This window comes from Manacus candei, unplaced genomic scaffold (assembly GCF_025592945.1).
Source record: "Manacus candei isolate 608988 ecotype Guabito, Panama unplaced genomic scaffold, ASM2559294v1 h1tg000049l, whole genome shotgun sequence".
In the NCBI taxonomy this organism is placed as follows: Eukaryota; Metazoa; Chordata; class Aves; order Passeriformes; family Pipridae; genus Manacus; species Manacus candei.
Genome location: NW_026138097.1, coordinates 15,432,621 through 15,449,186, shown reverse-complemented (window position 1 = coordinate 15,449,186; position 16,566 = coordinate 15,432,621). Strand labels below are relative to the sequence as shown.

At 40.5% G+C, this 16,566-nt stretch overlaps 1 protein-coding gene across 3 annotated transcripts in view; it reads left to right on the top strand.

The window, feature by feature from the left end:
* DSP (desmoplakin) overlaps nt 1-16,566 on the top strand; it is a 38,813-nt gene that overhangs the window by 1,550 nt on the left and 20,697 nt on the right. For all 3 annotated transcript variants that reach the window (XM_051799055.1, XM_051799056.1, XM_051799057.1), the window contains exons 2-8: nt 7,730-7,832; nt 9,522-9,670; nt 10,011-10,185; nt 12,304-12,432; nt 13,579-13,629; nt 14,597-14,758; nt 15,696-15,800. In XM_051799055.1, the coding sequence (XP_051655015.1) occupies nt 7,730-7,832; nt 9,522-9,670; nt 10,011-10,185; nt 12,304-12,432; nt 13,579-13,629; nt 14,597-14,758; nt 15,696-15,800 (874 nt within the window). The remainder of the gene's footprint in view (nt 1-7,729; nt 7,833-9,521; nt 9,671-10,010; nt 10,186-12,303; nt 12,433-13,578; nt 13,630-14,596; nt 14,759-15,695; nt 15,801-16,566) is intronic.

Sequence of the window (16,566 nt, the reverse complement as noted above, 5' to 3'; positions counted from 1 at the left end):
AAGACCTGATTTTATGAATAGTACGTAATAAGATTGCAGAAGGACAAGAATTAAACATGCATAGTAAATAATAAACAGCAAGTGAGAACAAGCAGGCTTTTTTATATCAAGCAAAATCTATAAGTGGCTGTAGAGAATTACAATTATCCTAGAGAGCACAGAGTGCTCTGCTTAGGTATGTCAGACCTGTTGCTAGAGAACCACTGAATGAATGACAAAACTTGCATTCTATGTATTTTTTGTTTATTACTTTGCGTGGTTCTTAGTTTTTGTTCTTTGTCTGACTTTCGGTTTGGTGTATGTGCAGGTAAGTTAGTTACGATGAATTGCAGCTAGAGCACATCTAGTTACCAATACAGTAGTATGAGAATACCTATTTATTTCTATATAATTAGAACAATTCAGTACTTTACTATTGGAGAGTACACATACTAGGACTCCAAAACGCTGTTGCTACCTTGCATTTGTGAGGATTTGTTTTCCTAGTGGTGCTTCATGGCAAATACCTTTACTGTTACAAGACACAAGCAAAGCAGGAAAAATGAATGGCAGTGCGTTTTACTTCCTGGCCATTCTCTTTTTCCACACTTTGTCACACTAGAGTGTCTTCCCCATCACTCCTGACTTGTGCTAGAGGAGGAATACCTTCCTTTAATTTATTATTCTTTGGCTTTTGTTACATATTTTTAACCAGTCTATAGTTTGTTAGGCTTTTCTTTCTGTAGTGTTCAATGGTGGTGTAGCAAGAGTGGAAAGGACAGACCTGACCAAAAGGTTAACAACCTTTCATTTACTCTTTATAACATAATACGAATATCTCCTTTTTGGGCAACCATTTCTGACAAGGAGGTTGCATAGGTTTATTTTTAGTCAGTGCTCATCTGAGTTAAAATGTGTCCCAAAATACAAAACGAGGGGTTTGTTGCCAATTAATGAAAAAAGGCAGTTATGCCTGATTTTGCACATGTGTTTTGTGCCGAAAATCCACTAAATCCTGTATGTTGTGCTATCAGGATCAGGGCCATCATCTGTGGAATTGTTTTGAATAATTGCATTTAACCAGACGTCTGCAGTGCCAAAGTTTAGTGGTATCTACTGAACTCAGAAAACTGAGGCTTCTTTTTCCAACGGGGAAGACCACTCTACCCTAATTTTTAAATGCAGAAGGATTCAAGGTAGGGTCTAGTCTTGTAAGTTTTGGGGCGTATTCTGCCAAACAAGTCTGTGCTGAGTATTACATTACTCACAGAGCAATATGAGACTCTCCCTACCCTTAGGGCTCAGCAAGGTGCTTTTACAACATTCCCGGTTTCTTCTAGCTTGGGAACTCAGGATGAGCTTGGCCCAGAGTACAGATACTCAGCTTGACAGTGAGTCACATGCTGCTAAACTGCCAATTCATCAGAAAAATATTTATCAATGTCTTTGCTACGGAGATAGAAAATCTGATAAACTATGAGAGAAAGGAAAGAAGTGCAAAGTTGTGCAGTTTTATTTGTCATTGCTGAGGTTATGGAAAAAAATAGCCTAGGATTCATGGTCACTGAATGATATGAACATAATTTAATTTACACAATTCTGCTTAAGGATTAACTTAACTTCTGTGCTTCAAGTTAAAAGGAGTTAGAAATTCACATCCTGTGCCCTGACATTACTTTCAGGAACTGACAGACAAAGTAAACTTGGAGGACACTGACTCAAAGCCACATTTTTACCCTTCTCATCAGTCTCACAGGGATCTGAAGAGTCCTGACTAAGCTGAGTGGTAGTAGAGCTGGCATGGTAACTTCCCCTTTGAGCTCCTCAGACAGAGAGGGAGGAATGTGTCTGAATTGCTGCCGAATACCTGCCATGCTGGCAGAGCCTGCGGCTGTGCTCTGGCTGGCAGAGAAATGGGTCTCTGTGACAGCTGGTGATAGTGCCACGCCATGAGGAGAAAGTGCCAACCCACTGTTCTGTAGGTACATGTGTGAGATTTGAAGGTTGGTACCTTTGCAGGTGTGAAAGCCTCTGTCTGGCAAAGCAGGTTTGTTGCGTTTGGAGCGTCTGCTCTCCAGCAGAGGTGTATTTCCGTGGTCAAGGTTAGACCCAGCACTTGGCACCACCTCTCTCTCCCAGAGCCGGTGGTGGGAGAGGCAGCACGTCTGCAGCCTGCTGCACTGGGCAGGTGTGGCCTTTAGAACGGTTCTGTTGCTCCCGGTGATTCATACCAGTGGGAAAAAGCATGAGGATTTTCTGTGAATAGGTGTGGCAGAATCTCTTGTGAAACCCTGCGTGCCATGAGGGCACTAAGCCTCAGGAGTCTTAATAGTTCAATAATTCACTAGTGACTCCTAAATTTTTGCACATTTCTAAAGGTATTTAGAGCCTGATTGTGCCAGATGCAGATGTCTTTTGAGATTTCCTGCCATCATGCCTTAGTCTATGTGCATACTTGGCAGATGGGACTAGTTTGGCGAGGCCATGGTGTGCCAAAAGTGATCCTAGTTAGACCAGAGACATGTGAGGAGAACCCAATTATGAAACTCGATGATTTGACACTTGTATTCAACTTCTGTTAGGTGAGAGGGGGAAAGCTGGGTTATAATATTTTAATTTTGCTTTGCATTGTTATGGATATTGTGATTCACCACCTTTAGCCAGCATATGCCAGTGCATTTTCTGGGGCATCCACACCCAACTGGCGGGTGGTGGCGTGTGGGTGGCGGTTTAGTCCAGTGGTATGTGCAGGCTGTGTGCTGGGAATGGATATTCCAGGTCAGGTTTTTCCTCTGACTTGACTACTCCGGGCATACCAGGTAATCCCTTGATGAATCTATTGCTTGTTCAAACAAGTTTGTGTGGAGGGGGGAAGTGTGAAGAAAAAGAAGTGCTGTTTTTTTGCTCTCACTGAGTTTATGAGAATCACTCAATACTCTGGTTCTACTCAAAGACTTTTTTTCTAAAGCTTCCTTCACTTTTAGAATGAATTAAAAAAAGGCTAAAAGTTTTGTGGAGGAATTGGAAAATGTAACAAGGATTATTCTAATTTGTTTCAAGTAGTATCTTCTAGACAAGAGCATCCTCTTTGTATTTCCAAAGCTTTAAGGAACTGTGAAGCTGCTGGAAGGCCCCTCAGTACAGCTGGATGTGCTTCTGTGTCTCCTCCACCCTGCTTCTCTAGACACTAATCGTACTCCCCTGCCCTCCCTAGATAACCCGGTGGCCTCTTCATGTGTACTAACAAAGGCAGAAACCAGAGCAGCCTCCACATTGCAGTCGTTTATGCTGGGAGTGTGCAGGTCTTCAGCAGCAGGAGGCAAATGAGAAAGCAGAAGGTAGCCGACTTTCTTCCTTGCTCCTCGGGTTCTGCAGTAATGACATCAGCTCCTATACTGGGCCTATGTGGGTGCAAGCTGAGTGTTTAGAGAAGATATTTGATTTATTCAAAATATATCACTTAGGAAACTTTTTCACTGCTTGATTAAGTCAGTGGCAGCAGTACTCAGCCCCGCTGTGTTCCAGTGATGTGAGCACCACTGGGTTTGCTGTGTCTGTCTCATAACTCATCATATGGCCTCGAAAGCAGGTTTCTTGTTTTGGTACAACTGGGGGTCTTGTGAGGATCACTGGTACTGCTCAACAGTTAAACACAATCCAGGTTCAGAAATAGAGGATTCAATTCAATTCAATTCAAGTTATGGCTGAGTTTAGCTCCGATGGGGTATATTCCAGCAGAGAGGTGTTGCTGAGCTACTGTCCTGCCCAAATCCCAGTGTCAGCATAAGTTGGGCTGTCCTCTCATTTCTCTGGGAGAGCAGGAGCATAGTATAACAAGGGAGCAATGTGTTCTGCCTTGACATGCACGGAACAAGGCGACTCCCGTACAGTGACAACATGAAGGTGCTATGCCTTTCCTAGGGTAGAGAGAGAGAGGGCTACATTTTAAGATCCCAAATAAAAGCAATTCATCTGTGTTTTGAAGTGTTTTCGTATTAAAACAAAGAAGCTATCCCCTTTTTTGTTTTCCTTTGTTCCTTTAATAGTTAGTGACTATTAAGACTAAGTTATTTTAATAAAGAATTCTGCTTAATAGTATATTTTTGAAATTCATGAGTTGCCTTCCAAATAAATGTGGTAGTCTAAAATGTTAAGTTGTAGGGACAAAAAGGTAGTTGAGGTCTGAAGCAGTCTGGGCTGTTTCACTCAGCGCTGTTCTGCAGCGTTTACAGAACCAAAGGAGCACAGCAAGTATATTGCAACATATATATTTATTAGTAGGAGAGACTCTGCACTCTTTTGTTATGAGTCCTGCTAAAAGACCAACCTCCAATTCTTTCTCATTCTGCTGGAATGGTTGATAACGCTGTATTTACAGGGGTGCAGTAAGCCAAATGAAAAATCTGTCCATATTTTCACTGCATGGTGTGCCTACAGTGCCTGATACAGCAGGATCCTATTCAGAGGTTCAAGCTTTAAATGCTGTCAGAGTTAGATCAAATTGCCATAGCAGCAACAGTATGTCGTAGCATAGTTGTTACAATGACCAAACATTACTTTAAACTCATTCAGTTTTATGTAAAAAAAATCAGACAAAGCAAGAAAGACACTGACAAAATACTGTGTAAAGTAATCCACTAAATCTGTGTTCTGTGAGAATTGCTGGGATCCTACATCTTCCTGAGGGACATAAATATATTTTTATATAGCATGTAGGTTACATGATTTTACTCTAAAAATCCAGCTTTATACTTTGTACCGTGTTATGATACCATCCAGCATGTTCAGGGTTTGCCTCAGTTTCTTTGGTCCAGTATTTTTTATGTTGGAAATGGTTTTCCTTTGGCTGTCTGTTTGCTACTGCCTCAAGGTTGGATATCGTACTGTTCTGCGTTGGAGTTTCTCCTTTGATCTACTCATCCGCATTAGAGGCCTGTTGGGTTCATTAAGAAGTATGTTATACTGAGGGCCTTTGAAACTAATCATGAACTACTTGTCACAGGGTGAAAAGTATTGAATATGAGCTTATATGACACTGTGCTAGTGCCATCTGATATGTCAACCTGTATATGCTGAGGTATTGTCTTGCTGAGTATTTTGGTTTCTAAATTCAGATATTGATTCATGCCCTTGAGTATATTTGAACAGCTAAATCTTCTTCAGATTTGAAGAAGTCCTGTTGACTTGGTGGAGCTGTGCTGTCAAACATCATCTCCTATAGTGGCAGCTGCTGTCTCTGGGTGTGCCCTGTAAACCCGTTTAGCTCCATTTGGGCCTTTGACAGATTTGAAAGCCAGTGCCTCTAACAGGCCACTACCTTTTTACCCATTATTGTAGGATTGATCTCTGTATTTTAACTAGCAAAACCTAGTTATTTTTTTAACAACAAAACTAACATCCAGGGTATTAAAAGCAGCATTGATAAAATGTGTGCTCTTTCCTGGTTTCAATTTGTATAACTCCAACTTTTGCCATTATTTTGGTTATATCTTTGTCTACTGGTTTGTAGAACCTTAAATACGTGCTGCTTTCTTCTTGTGAAGATCCCTGTGAACTGTAAACAAGCAACTTGTAGATCTTTTTTTAAAGCTCTAATTAGGGTGTGCTTAAGCCTCCCACTTCAAGGCATCTGCTCCTGCTTTGGGAAGAGTTTTGTGCATCTATATTAAACCATCTTAATTTTTCCAACATTTTATTATTTGGACAATAATTCTGGATGTGGTATTCAAGCATCACTGGGACGAACACAAAATACTTATAATTCTACTTCTATATTTTAATTTGTTTTACTAGTTTATTTGAAAATAGCTTTTCTTCACAACTTTTTACCATGTTAACTATGGTAGCCATTGTTTAGACCTCCTCTCATTATAAAGCAAAGCAATGCCTTTGAGGTTAGTGAAGATAACTGAAGCCAGTGGAGATATACTAATTTATTAAAATGTAAGTCTGGCCACCATCTATAGTTCTTTTGGCTTTAATGCATATTTGGCACTTGTAGCTGCCAGGACATGATTGAAAAAGGGATTGAAGAAAAAATACTCTTCTGATGTTCTAAAAAGAGAAAGTTGCTTGGAAGGTTCTTCTCTCTTATTATGTTTCATTCATGAGAATAATTGTGGGTGTAATTAAATGTAAATTTCAAGCGCAGTCACATACTTCTAGATCTAAACACAACAGTGATGCCTAAGGAGAAGGAATGATTTGGAAAAGGAAGCTCATGGAAAGCCTGGCACAAAATCAGACCCGTATGCAATTTTTCATAATTGTTTTCTCTAAGCTGTTTCCAAGGTACACAGTGGTGCATAGCACACTGGGGCGCAGCGTTTATGCAGTCAAAGGGTCACAGTACAAGCAGGGGGCTGCACATGTACAGCTTGTTTTATGTCATCCAGTGATTCTCCAGTCTTGTCTCTACATTTTTGAGGGTCCGTTCACTGGTATTGGGGGAAGCTGCTGAAAAGTTGGGCAAACCTTTTCCATTTGTTCAAGACGAGCTGATAGAACAGAAGGCTGCTGATGCCCCAGCTGCACATGCTGCAGAGAGCTCTTCAAATTACGCTGTTGAATGTTTCTCAGTGCTGCAGTGATTTTCCCAAGGATAGTTCTGCTGAGTTTTTTACATTGTCACAATTCTTCTTGTCAAGGATGGTTGAACTCTTGTCAGTCTGTTGAAGTCAGTGGAAAGATCTCTATAGAATCCAGATTTCTTGCTGGCTCTGAGTTGGACAGGTTCCCACCGGTGGTCTTTTTGACACGAGTGTTGTATGGAATGTTGGGCTCTTCAGTGATTTGTAATGGAAAAAGTTATCTACTGTGAGCACAGGAGTTGGAAAACTAGGCAGGGCTTGGAAGAACCTTAGTTTCTTACCATCTGTTAGTAGTGGTTTTGGGTTTGGGAGATGCCTGAACTTGCTTGAGAGGTCTGATCCCATCAGCAAGGAATGGTTCCTCACTTGAAGCACCTCACCCCTGTTCAGCTAGCAGTGGCTCATTTTGGTGGCTGAATCCCAGAAACCTTCTGGCAGTATGGATGCAGTAGATTATGTGCAAGACAACAATAACAACCCCCTTACCTGCCTTGGCTTTTCCCCCCACTAGTGTTTTCAGTGCTGGAATTTTACTTGGAACCTCCAAACTCACACTTTATGTATCTGTAAGAAAGCATGTACTCTTAACTCCAGGCCCTACAGCTATTTTTGTAATAGCTTGAGCATCTTTGCAATTCCTTCTTAAGACACTGCACTAGCTTTGTGCATTTCTGCTGGTAAAAAGGCCCTTCATATGCTTGAATGGACTTGCTTGTGTTGCCAAGGATCCTGCTTTCCTTTTATGCCCTGACTTTTGATGGCTGGTGTGATAACATGTACAATTACATCACACAACTCTATGCTCTAGGTATTGACTTTAACAAAGATTGTGAATAATTCATTCCCACTGTAAAGCTGCCAAAGTTTTGTCTATCAAAGCTACAAATACCTGTGCTGGAAGAAAAATTTTCTCCTTTCTGGCATGCCAGTTTCCATCTTCTACTCTATCCTGTGACAAAGTCAGTCCATGGTAGCTGTTGCAGAATTATAAAGTGGCTCTGCAGGAGGGCTAGATAATGTGTGTGTGTTTCTCTGTGAACCCAAATGAGGTGGATTATTCCATGTAACTTCCCTTAACTGTTCCAAATTTGTGTTTCTTGTATTTCTTCAAAATATGTGATTCCTCTGTATTTACTTCATCTTCTTCTCCCCCACAACAGTCAGAATGGGACCTGTACAGTGTCCAGACGCCAGAACACCATCCAGGAGCTTTTGCAAAACTGTTCGGATTGCCTGATGCGAGCTGAGCTTATAGTACAACCCGTGAGTGCTTCTTGCTGTTCTTATCAAATGTGATCATTAATATTACAGGGAGCGAATGCTGTGTTGTTATCTGGACTCACAGGCTCTGCTGCTTCATCTCCTTTCTCCCCTTTCAGCTGTTTGTGTGAGGCAACTGCAAGTGTAATGGCATACCTCTTTCATGGATCTCTTTCTTCCCTCCGTACTCTGTTCAGTAAAACTGATTGAAATGCATCTGGTTAAGAAAAGGGGAAGTTCTTGATTTTTAGAAAAACCAAACCCATCCTCAAACAGATTGTAGTGCATCTTGTTTTTCAGTTTTAGGTTAGGACCACTGTCAGTGTAAAGAGCTGTTGCTAATATTATGACTACTTACACTCTTTCAGTGTGTCCTGTAGAATATTGTCATCATTTGCTGGGCCATAATGAACCTGAATCACCATAGGAAATACCTTCATTATCTTTATTTTATTTTTCCAGATGATTCATAAAGAAGTATATGAAACTAGATTAAAATATTCTTGACTGTTTTAGCTGAAATGCATACAGATGATCTTTACAGTACAGTAACCTGGTACAAACCCATAGTGCCTCTGAGTGGGTTACTCATTGATGCTAGATTCAGTCCCGGCAAACATGGGATGTCCTCTATTCCTGCTGAAGTCAGAGGAAATGCAGGGTGACGAGTGCACCCTGCTGCTGAGGCCACTGAGATGTGAAACCCCTTCACAGTTCTGGCAGTAAATGTAGTTTAATGCACACCTTTGGACCCTCTGCAGGCAGTAAATTCTTTCAGCAATGAACTCTGTGGTTAGCAGTTCATTTCCTTTTCAGAGATACAGGACATGAGAGCACATTTATGTAAAAATCAATGCCAGAGTAAATACTGTCTTTTGCTAAGGATTAATATTATTCCAGTGAAGTTAAAAGAAAGACATGTTTAGTTCCAGCTTGGTGCCACAACATGCATTGCTTACTTTGTTTCTTTCTTTTCTTTCTAAGGGACAAAGTAATGAGGTCCATAATATTTTTTATTTGCAAAATCAGCTGGATTATGTTTTGTTCAGCATGGCTGTGTCAGTGTGGGGTGAGGTCAAAAAGCAGTGTCTTCCTGATTGAAACACCACGACCATGCTGGTCCACTGGACTGAGAGGGTGCATGGAGAATTTGCCTAGTTTTTGGGTGATAAGGTGGGATGCAAATGTGATGGGGCATGGAGCTGGAGCCAGGCAGACAGGGTGCAACCTGCATTTTTGTAGGAGGGGGAATTCTTAGAATCTCAGGGTAACTTGTGAAAACTCAGGAACAATATCTACCAACTCCCACAAGGACAGTGTTTGCTTCTCATCTTCTAAACACAAAAGCATAGTGTCTTAAAAACTTAGCACACTGTGTGAAACCTCAGCTCCACTGAAGTAAGCATTAGTCAAGATGTGCTGTTCTTTATGGAAAGTTTTGGTTGATACTACATTTTAATAATTTTCATATTTTATTTTAATAAGGACTTTCCAGCAACTGCAGCTCCTTAGTTAGTTGGCCTTCTGTCAGTTAAAATTGGCAATCAGAGACCTGGCAGTTGAAACTTATCATGCTTCAAAAATAATCAGTCCTCATAACATCTCTTTTAAGATATCCAAGATGAATATTTAATTTAATCACCCATTTTTAAAAAAAAATTTGTTTTGTTTGTTTGTTTGTTTTTGTTTTAGGAATTGAAATATGGGGATGGCGTCCAGATTAGAGGGAACAGAGATCTGGAAGAGTGTTTTGCACAGGCAAATGACCAAATGGATATCCTGGATGGGCTGATCAGAGAGATGAGGCAGATGGGCCAGCCCTGTGACATGTATCAGAAGAGGTATTGTCAAGGAAAGGTTGGGGGTGGGAATGTGAACTGATAAAAGTTTGTGGTATCTCAAGTGCCTGCCTTCCGTGGTGTTGCAGGATGTGACAGAAGTCAATAAGGTGGAACTACATCTAATTGGGGGCATGCTAACATGGAGAAGGGCCTTGCAGTAATGTATTTCTGATGGAAGTTCACGCCTTAGTTGTCTCTATGAAATTTTAGTTAGTACATTTTTTTCCACAGCTTTTGCTTTCAGCACTTTGTTTTGAATACCTGGTGGTCCAGTAAGAGAGATAAATGACATTGTTTCCATGCTTTCCTCATAGACACTAAGTGGTTCCTTCACTTTCAGGCTGCTTCAACTTCAAGAGCAAATGCGTGCCCTGTACAAAGCCATCAGTGTTCCCCGTGCCAGGAGGGCCAGCTCCAAAGGTGGTGGTTGCTTCTCCTCTCAAAGTGGCTCAGGCTGGGATGAGTACACAAAACGTGTCACAAGTGAATGTCTAAACTGGATGAGGCAGCAGAAGGTAAATCAGTGCAAAACCCAGAGACAATGCTAAAACTTGGTGTTGTTAATGAATGTCACCTCATATGTAGTAATGTTTTGGGTGCCAGTAGAAGAGTAAAAGTATTCATGAATGCTTGCATATTATTCCAGGTTCCTCTTCCTTACCCCCGCCACCCATCTCCCCAGTATTTTAATTACAGTGAATTTCCACTGAAATACAAACATGAATTTGGGGTCTTTTGCAGAGGAAAAAGTGTGAAAGTTAGATTTGAAAGCTAAATGGAACACAGCTGTTAACATAACAAAAGGCATTGGAATATTTGTGTTAGAAATTATTGTGCTCAATATTTCCCTCCTTCCTTCCTTCCTTCCACAGATTTCCTTTGATTCATATTTATTTTAACCCTTTACACAGATAGGACCATCTTCACAGATTTAACCATTATCCAGTGTTTTACGATTTTTCTCCCCCTCTATCTGTCTTTATCACAGTGGGAACCAAAAGGTAGAGGTGATTGCCACAGGGACTAGACTTTCAGAAGTCAGTGCTGAAATACACACAAAAGTGCTGAAGTTACTATCTGTTGCATTCCCAGAACAAATTTGCCTATGCATAGCTTCTGCTTGTGTAACCTGGAGTAGAAAACACACACTGAGAGCCCACAGTCTGTTTTCGTGCTGCTCCTCCTCTCTCCCTCTCTCCCTCACTGAATTCTCTCTCTCTCTCTGAATTTCTCTGTCTCCCCCTCTGTTTCTTTCTCCCTCCCTCTTCTTCAGTCCCTACAGAAAAGCTGAGGTGGGGCCAGTAAGCATTTAGCTCACTGGGAAAATCTGTTTTGAGCTTGCCATCGTGCCTCTTCTTTCCACCATGCCTTGCTGTATCCCAGTACATGCTCCCATTGAGACTAGGATAATGTTTCCCCTAGTAACGTGGTGAGATGTGGGAAAAAGTTCTGAGCACCTGAGGTTTTCTGCTGGTGTTTTTCTGCTTTTTTTTGTCTGGATGGTTTGCTGACAGGAGGATCAGGTGGGAGGAGGATTGGTCAAATTTCCAATGCAGAATTAGAGAAAGCACAGTGAAATCCAGCCTTTGTTCACATACTGGCAGCCAGCCATGACTGCCACTGTTGCTACAGTCTCTTTAGATTGTTCAAATATAACCAGAAGGGTCAAAGTCCTGTAACTTGTAAATGGCTGAATGAAAAATGGTTTTGTTTCTTGGATCGTTTTCAACACTGCCTTTGAAACCCCATGCTTGAGAGTCGTTCTGGCTTTATTGTCATCTATTGACTCATAGAGATTTGACTCCAGGCCGGTAATTTCCAAATTCAGTCCCAACCCAGAATGAAGATATCTGGTTCTTGACTGTGCACATGCACAGACAGGTATTCAGACAGAGTCGTAGTGTGTCTTTACAGCATTAAGGAGGATCTGGAGTTTGAGGAGCTGAATTGTGAATTCAGTGGCTGTTAGTATTTGGAAAAAATGAAACAAAGAACTGCAGTCAGTTTTTGGATTGGTAATTATGAATAGTATTACCGTTTTCCAAGGCTGTTTCTAGAGACTTTCACTTGGCACCCTACAATAAATGTTGGCAAGATGCAAGACAAACAAAATGTTTATAATAATTTGAGTTTATCTTCTGGGTTTTTTTCTTTCATTTAGTTTGACTGGATTTAACTCAAGTTACTGAAGTTTACATGAGCAAAATTAAAACAGAAATATAATGTATTGGGCTACAGAACTTAACTGGGTATTTTCATACGAATTGCATGAACAGCATTGTTTGATAAAGTCATAGTTTGTTTTCAGAGTGATAAGAATGTAACTATACTGTAGAACATAAAAGAATAGTTTGATCCAAAGAAAACAGATGAAAGTACACTACTGAGTGTGCTTCATCTAGTCTAATTACAAAAAAAATATTTTTCCTACTTAGTTTCTTCTGCTTTGGGAACCGGTCACAGAGCTTAAGTGATGACAATTTAAAGAAATTGTCACCTCCTATTCTGAATTTTCCTTTGTTCAGTTTTACTCTCTACTGCATAATCATGTTTTCTTCAGTTCCATTCTTTTATGCTCCAGTTTAGGTAGTAATGTTGGAAATGAAAGTACAAATACTGTTTCTTTCTCCTAGGCTGAAATGGAGCTAGTGAAGTGGGGGTTTGATGCAGCATCCATTGAGCAACAAATAGGAGACCATAGGAGAACTCACAATGCCATTGGAGACTATCGCTGGCACTTGGACAAAGTCAAAACAGATCTGGTAATTACTGACGTCCCTTACACATTGCTTAGTCTAGATTTATACCCTTGCTTTACTGGTGTTCCACTACAAAGAAGGAATATTGAGTAGTTCATCCTCTTTCCAGAAAGCACTGGTGTCATGATAGCTACCACTTTCAACCGTAATTTCATGATAAATTTGTGTTTCACTTCTTTTCCCAGATTTTGAAATGAAAATTTAGTAGCTATTTAACTTTTTGTTGTTGCATACCAAGGCTGGCAAACAAATATTGCAACATTTTTCGTGAGAAGAATGACTAAGAATGATTATTCTCACTCGCTGTCTAGGTGTGTTAAACAAGAAAGTGAAAGAATAAGGTGGGTGCTCAGATCCGGGCTTGAGTCATCAGGTTTTTTTCTGTGAAGCATGCACAAATTCTGAGCTAAGCTTAAAGCTTTTCATAGGTGTTGATTTCTTTAATTTTTTTTCCCCTTCTGAGACTTTGTTCCATTATGAATTTTGTGATTGGAATAAAGAAGTCACTGAAAATGCAGTTAGCTTCCTCTGCTATCAGCCCAGCAATTACAGAGATGAGAGAGGAGGCTTATTTCATTTCCATTCATCTTTTCTCTAAATCGGGAGGAGAGAGTTCAGTCTAAAGAAAAGGCACTCTGTTCTGGAGCTCTGATTTCTCAACCAAGCTGAAGAGTGAAAGGGATATTACTCCTTTTTTCCCTTCAGTTTCAAATAGGAAAGGTGATAGTCTGGCCCTGTGGAATACCAGTTCCAAGGCTGGGCAGGTTATCAGCCATAAAAGTGGGAATAAAAATTGTGGCCTTCTGTTCACATTGTAATTTATAGTACTTCATAATCTCCAAAGCTAGCTCCAGGACTGGCTGGCCTAGGAGTTTGGTACAGAAAGAAATCCAGTTTCAAGAGTTGCATTGGTATTACAGGTGTTATGTGCAAACTTGCTTACATGCTAAGCATCCCTAAGGATAGTAAGTTTGTCTGAGGCTTGGTTTTATGCTTGCTGTGGTCCTCCAGTGGTGCATCCATCCATGTCTGTTGTAGGCATTTGCAAGTTACCACCTGCAGTTATTGTGATATTAACACTGTAAAGGAAATATTAGCAAGTAGGCAACTGGTGAAAAGCTCACTAAGTATTTCCTGTCTCTTTTTCAGCGGGAGAAGGCTGCAGTTCATCAGCTGGAGGAAGAATATGAAGGCCTGCTGGTGAGCATTAGATGTGTTCATTTCTGATAACCTCTATGACAAAGGTGCTTTTTGCTTTATTAACACTGGCATGGTAGTGAAGGGACACTTCAGGTTTTGACAGTGACAGAATTATTGAAATAATTCTATTCAGCAGTAAACTGACAGTGCTTTTTAGTTTCTTGATTCATTTTGAGTCATGAACTTGAGATTAATTTATTGCCTGGTATATAATTGACTTACTCCCACAAGGAAGTTTCTAGTTTGCACCTGGTGAAGGGAGTTGGTCACTGAGCAGGTGGAGAGTGGAACTCTACCTTCTTAATGGGTGTAAGCATAGCGAAGAAATCAGACTGTATACGATGCTTAAAAAGTTACTCAAAGGTGGGATTAGAACCAAGTTCTGTGTAGGGCAGTGCATCTTCCCTGCTTTGGATTTTCATATAAAACACAGTGAGAATCTTGTGCAAATGGTTTATTTAACCCTTGGGATCGGAAGCTGATTCCTGTGCACATTTCAAGCAATAGGATCTGTATTATGGTGTGAAGACAGAGAAGGTATTTTTTCATGAAGTGTCATCTGTGCAAAAGGTGATTCTACAACATCAAAGATGTCCATGAGCAGCAAATGCAAGTAAAAGTGATGTTAAGTGTTCAGACATTTTTTGTACATTTCTTCTCCATGCCTTTTTCCTTGCCTGCATGTCTGCTACATGTGTGTTTGCAATGACTGCTGTTGTCAGGTTCCCATTTTTCTATAAATCCAGACACATTGTCCACTGTCCATTGCCATTAGGTTTCATAATTCAACAAGCCCAGGCACATTATCTGCTGTCCGTTGCCAACGGGTTTTATAGATGTGTGGGTTTTACTGTTATTTTAGTTAAAAAAAAAGAGGACATGCTGTGCTGCGCTCTTGGCTTCCCTTTCTCCACCCAGCACAGGCATTCCTGTGTTTATGGCTTCTGATTTCTGGAATTCCTTGCAGAAATACTCCTTTGAGAGAATGGATCAGCTTCGTCAATTCCAGAACCTCATTCAGGCCACCAGCAGAGAGATCATGTGGATCAATGACTGTGAGGAGGAGGAGCTTCTCTATGACTGGAGTGACAGAAACACTGATATTGCCAGGAAGCAGGAGTCCTTCTCTGTAAGACAGCTCAACATCCTTCCACTTCCCATGGGCCCTCTTTTGGAATAGTGAGGAAGGAACAACCTCTCTTGGGACAGACTCATCAGAGGATGGGGATTTCTTCATGTTTCGAAGTTCTTGGGGATTTTGTCAACCCTTTTCAATTAAGTACAGTGTGACAATCTTTTGAGTCAAGATAGGACATCTGTTAGAAGATTGTGCCCTTATTCAATCAGTTGTCACGGTTTCTTCTGACCATGGAAGCTGGCCTTCTCGGCACAGTCCACTGTGGACTAGTGATCACATATAGCTTGTGCACCCAGTCACTATGTTGGCATGCTAAACTAAGGGACTTGAATCAGGTAGTTTAGTTCTCCCTGTTAGGACTATGTAGGGGCTCGGGGGTCCCTGTATTTGGCCCTGATCATCTGTCATCAGGAAGCAGAGCTGTACCAGAGGGAACTGCTCTCTTCCTCTGATGGTTTTACCAGCAGCACATAAAGTGCATGGTCTGATGTAGTTTGCGCTGCTCCTTCTCATCTGTGGGTATGTAGGGAAATTGAGCATGTGTATTTGTTTAACCAGTGTTGGTGCTGATCATCAAACTGAAAAAGGGATGAAGGTTCATACTACTGAGGTACTTTTTCTTTTTTTAGTTCAATTGTTTTGGATGTTGCAAGATGTAGTCATTTTTACTTCCATCACTCCTAGAACAGGCAGAACTTTGTGTGCTTTGCTCTGTGAAGCAGCGAGCCCAGAGACTAGAACTGAGATAATTGTACCTTTCTTGATTCTACTGTCTTCATAATTAACTTCAGTACACCAAATAGAATTACTACATAATGTTAGCAGGGATAATTTTATTATTATCACAACTCTCTGGAAAATTTAGAACAAATCATCCTGTACAGTGTACCTTTGGGAGCTTGTTTAATGCTGTGTTTTGCTTGTTTAGAAACGCATGAGTGAACTGGAGCTTAAAGAAAAAGAACTCAACAAGCTAAAGCAAGAAAGTGACCAGCTAGTGCTCAACCAGCACCCTGCTTCAGACAAAATTGAGGTGAGTTAGACACACTTGTGCAGTTTGACTTGCTTCTTTAGTTGTTACATGAGAAAAGTTCTCAGTGAAAGTCCACAAATGAAGAGCTGCCTCTGGACACAAGAAGGGTTTGCCTGCCAAAAAGCATGTCCATTTTACCCAGCTCTATTAAATAAATGTTATTACCTTCCTCTACAAACCTGGCCATAACAACTACACAATGATAGATGCATGTAAAAATTAATTCTAAGCTTGGGGAGTTATCTGAGGGTATGAAATTGCTGTATCTTGTTTGAGTTAACTACAGTGCAGTGGAATTTATGGTAGAAGGCATGTCACTGTTGTTCTGCTATCTTAGTTGGCATGTTTTGAAAAAAGTCACACCCTTTGTTGAGAGTTTATATTTAATCCAGGTGTAAATACTTTCTCCAGCTGAAATTGATGGTGCCTTTCTACAGCTTAGCCAAGACAGTTTTGCTCTTGCAGCTTGGCATACATTTACTTTTCAATTCTGAAGGCTGTAACAATTTGGAAGACCTCATTTTATTAGGAAATATTATAGTTCTTATAATTTTAAGAGTGCATAAGAACCCTGAAACCGAAAGAAGCTACAAGGAAAAAAAAGATTAATCCTTTCCGCTTTTTAGTGCGTTTGCTTTTAACTGTTACTATGTTGTGTAAAATCACTTCTCCTATTTATCCTGTGGTCAGTTTCTCTCTTAAAAGAAAGATCCTTATAAGCTCCAGCAGTGAAGTAAAAGTTGTATGTAATTTTCTAAAGCATATA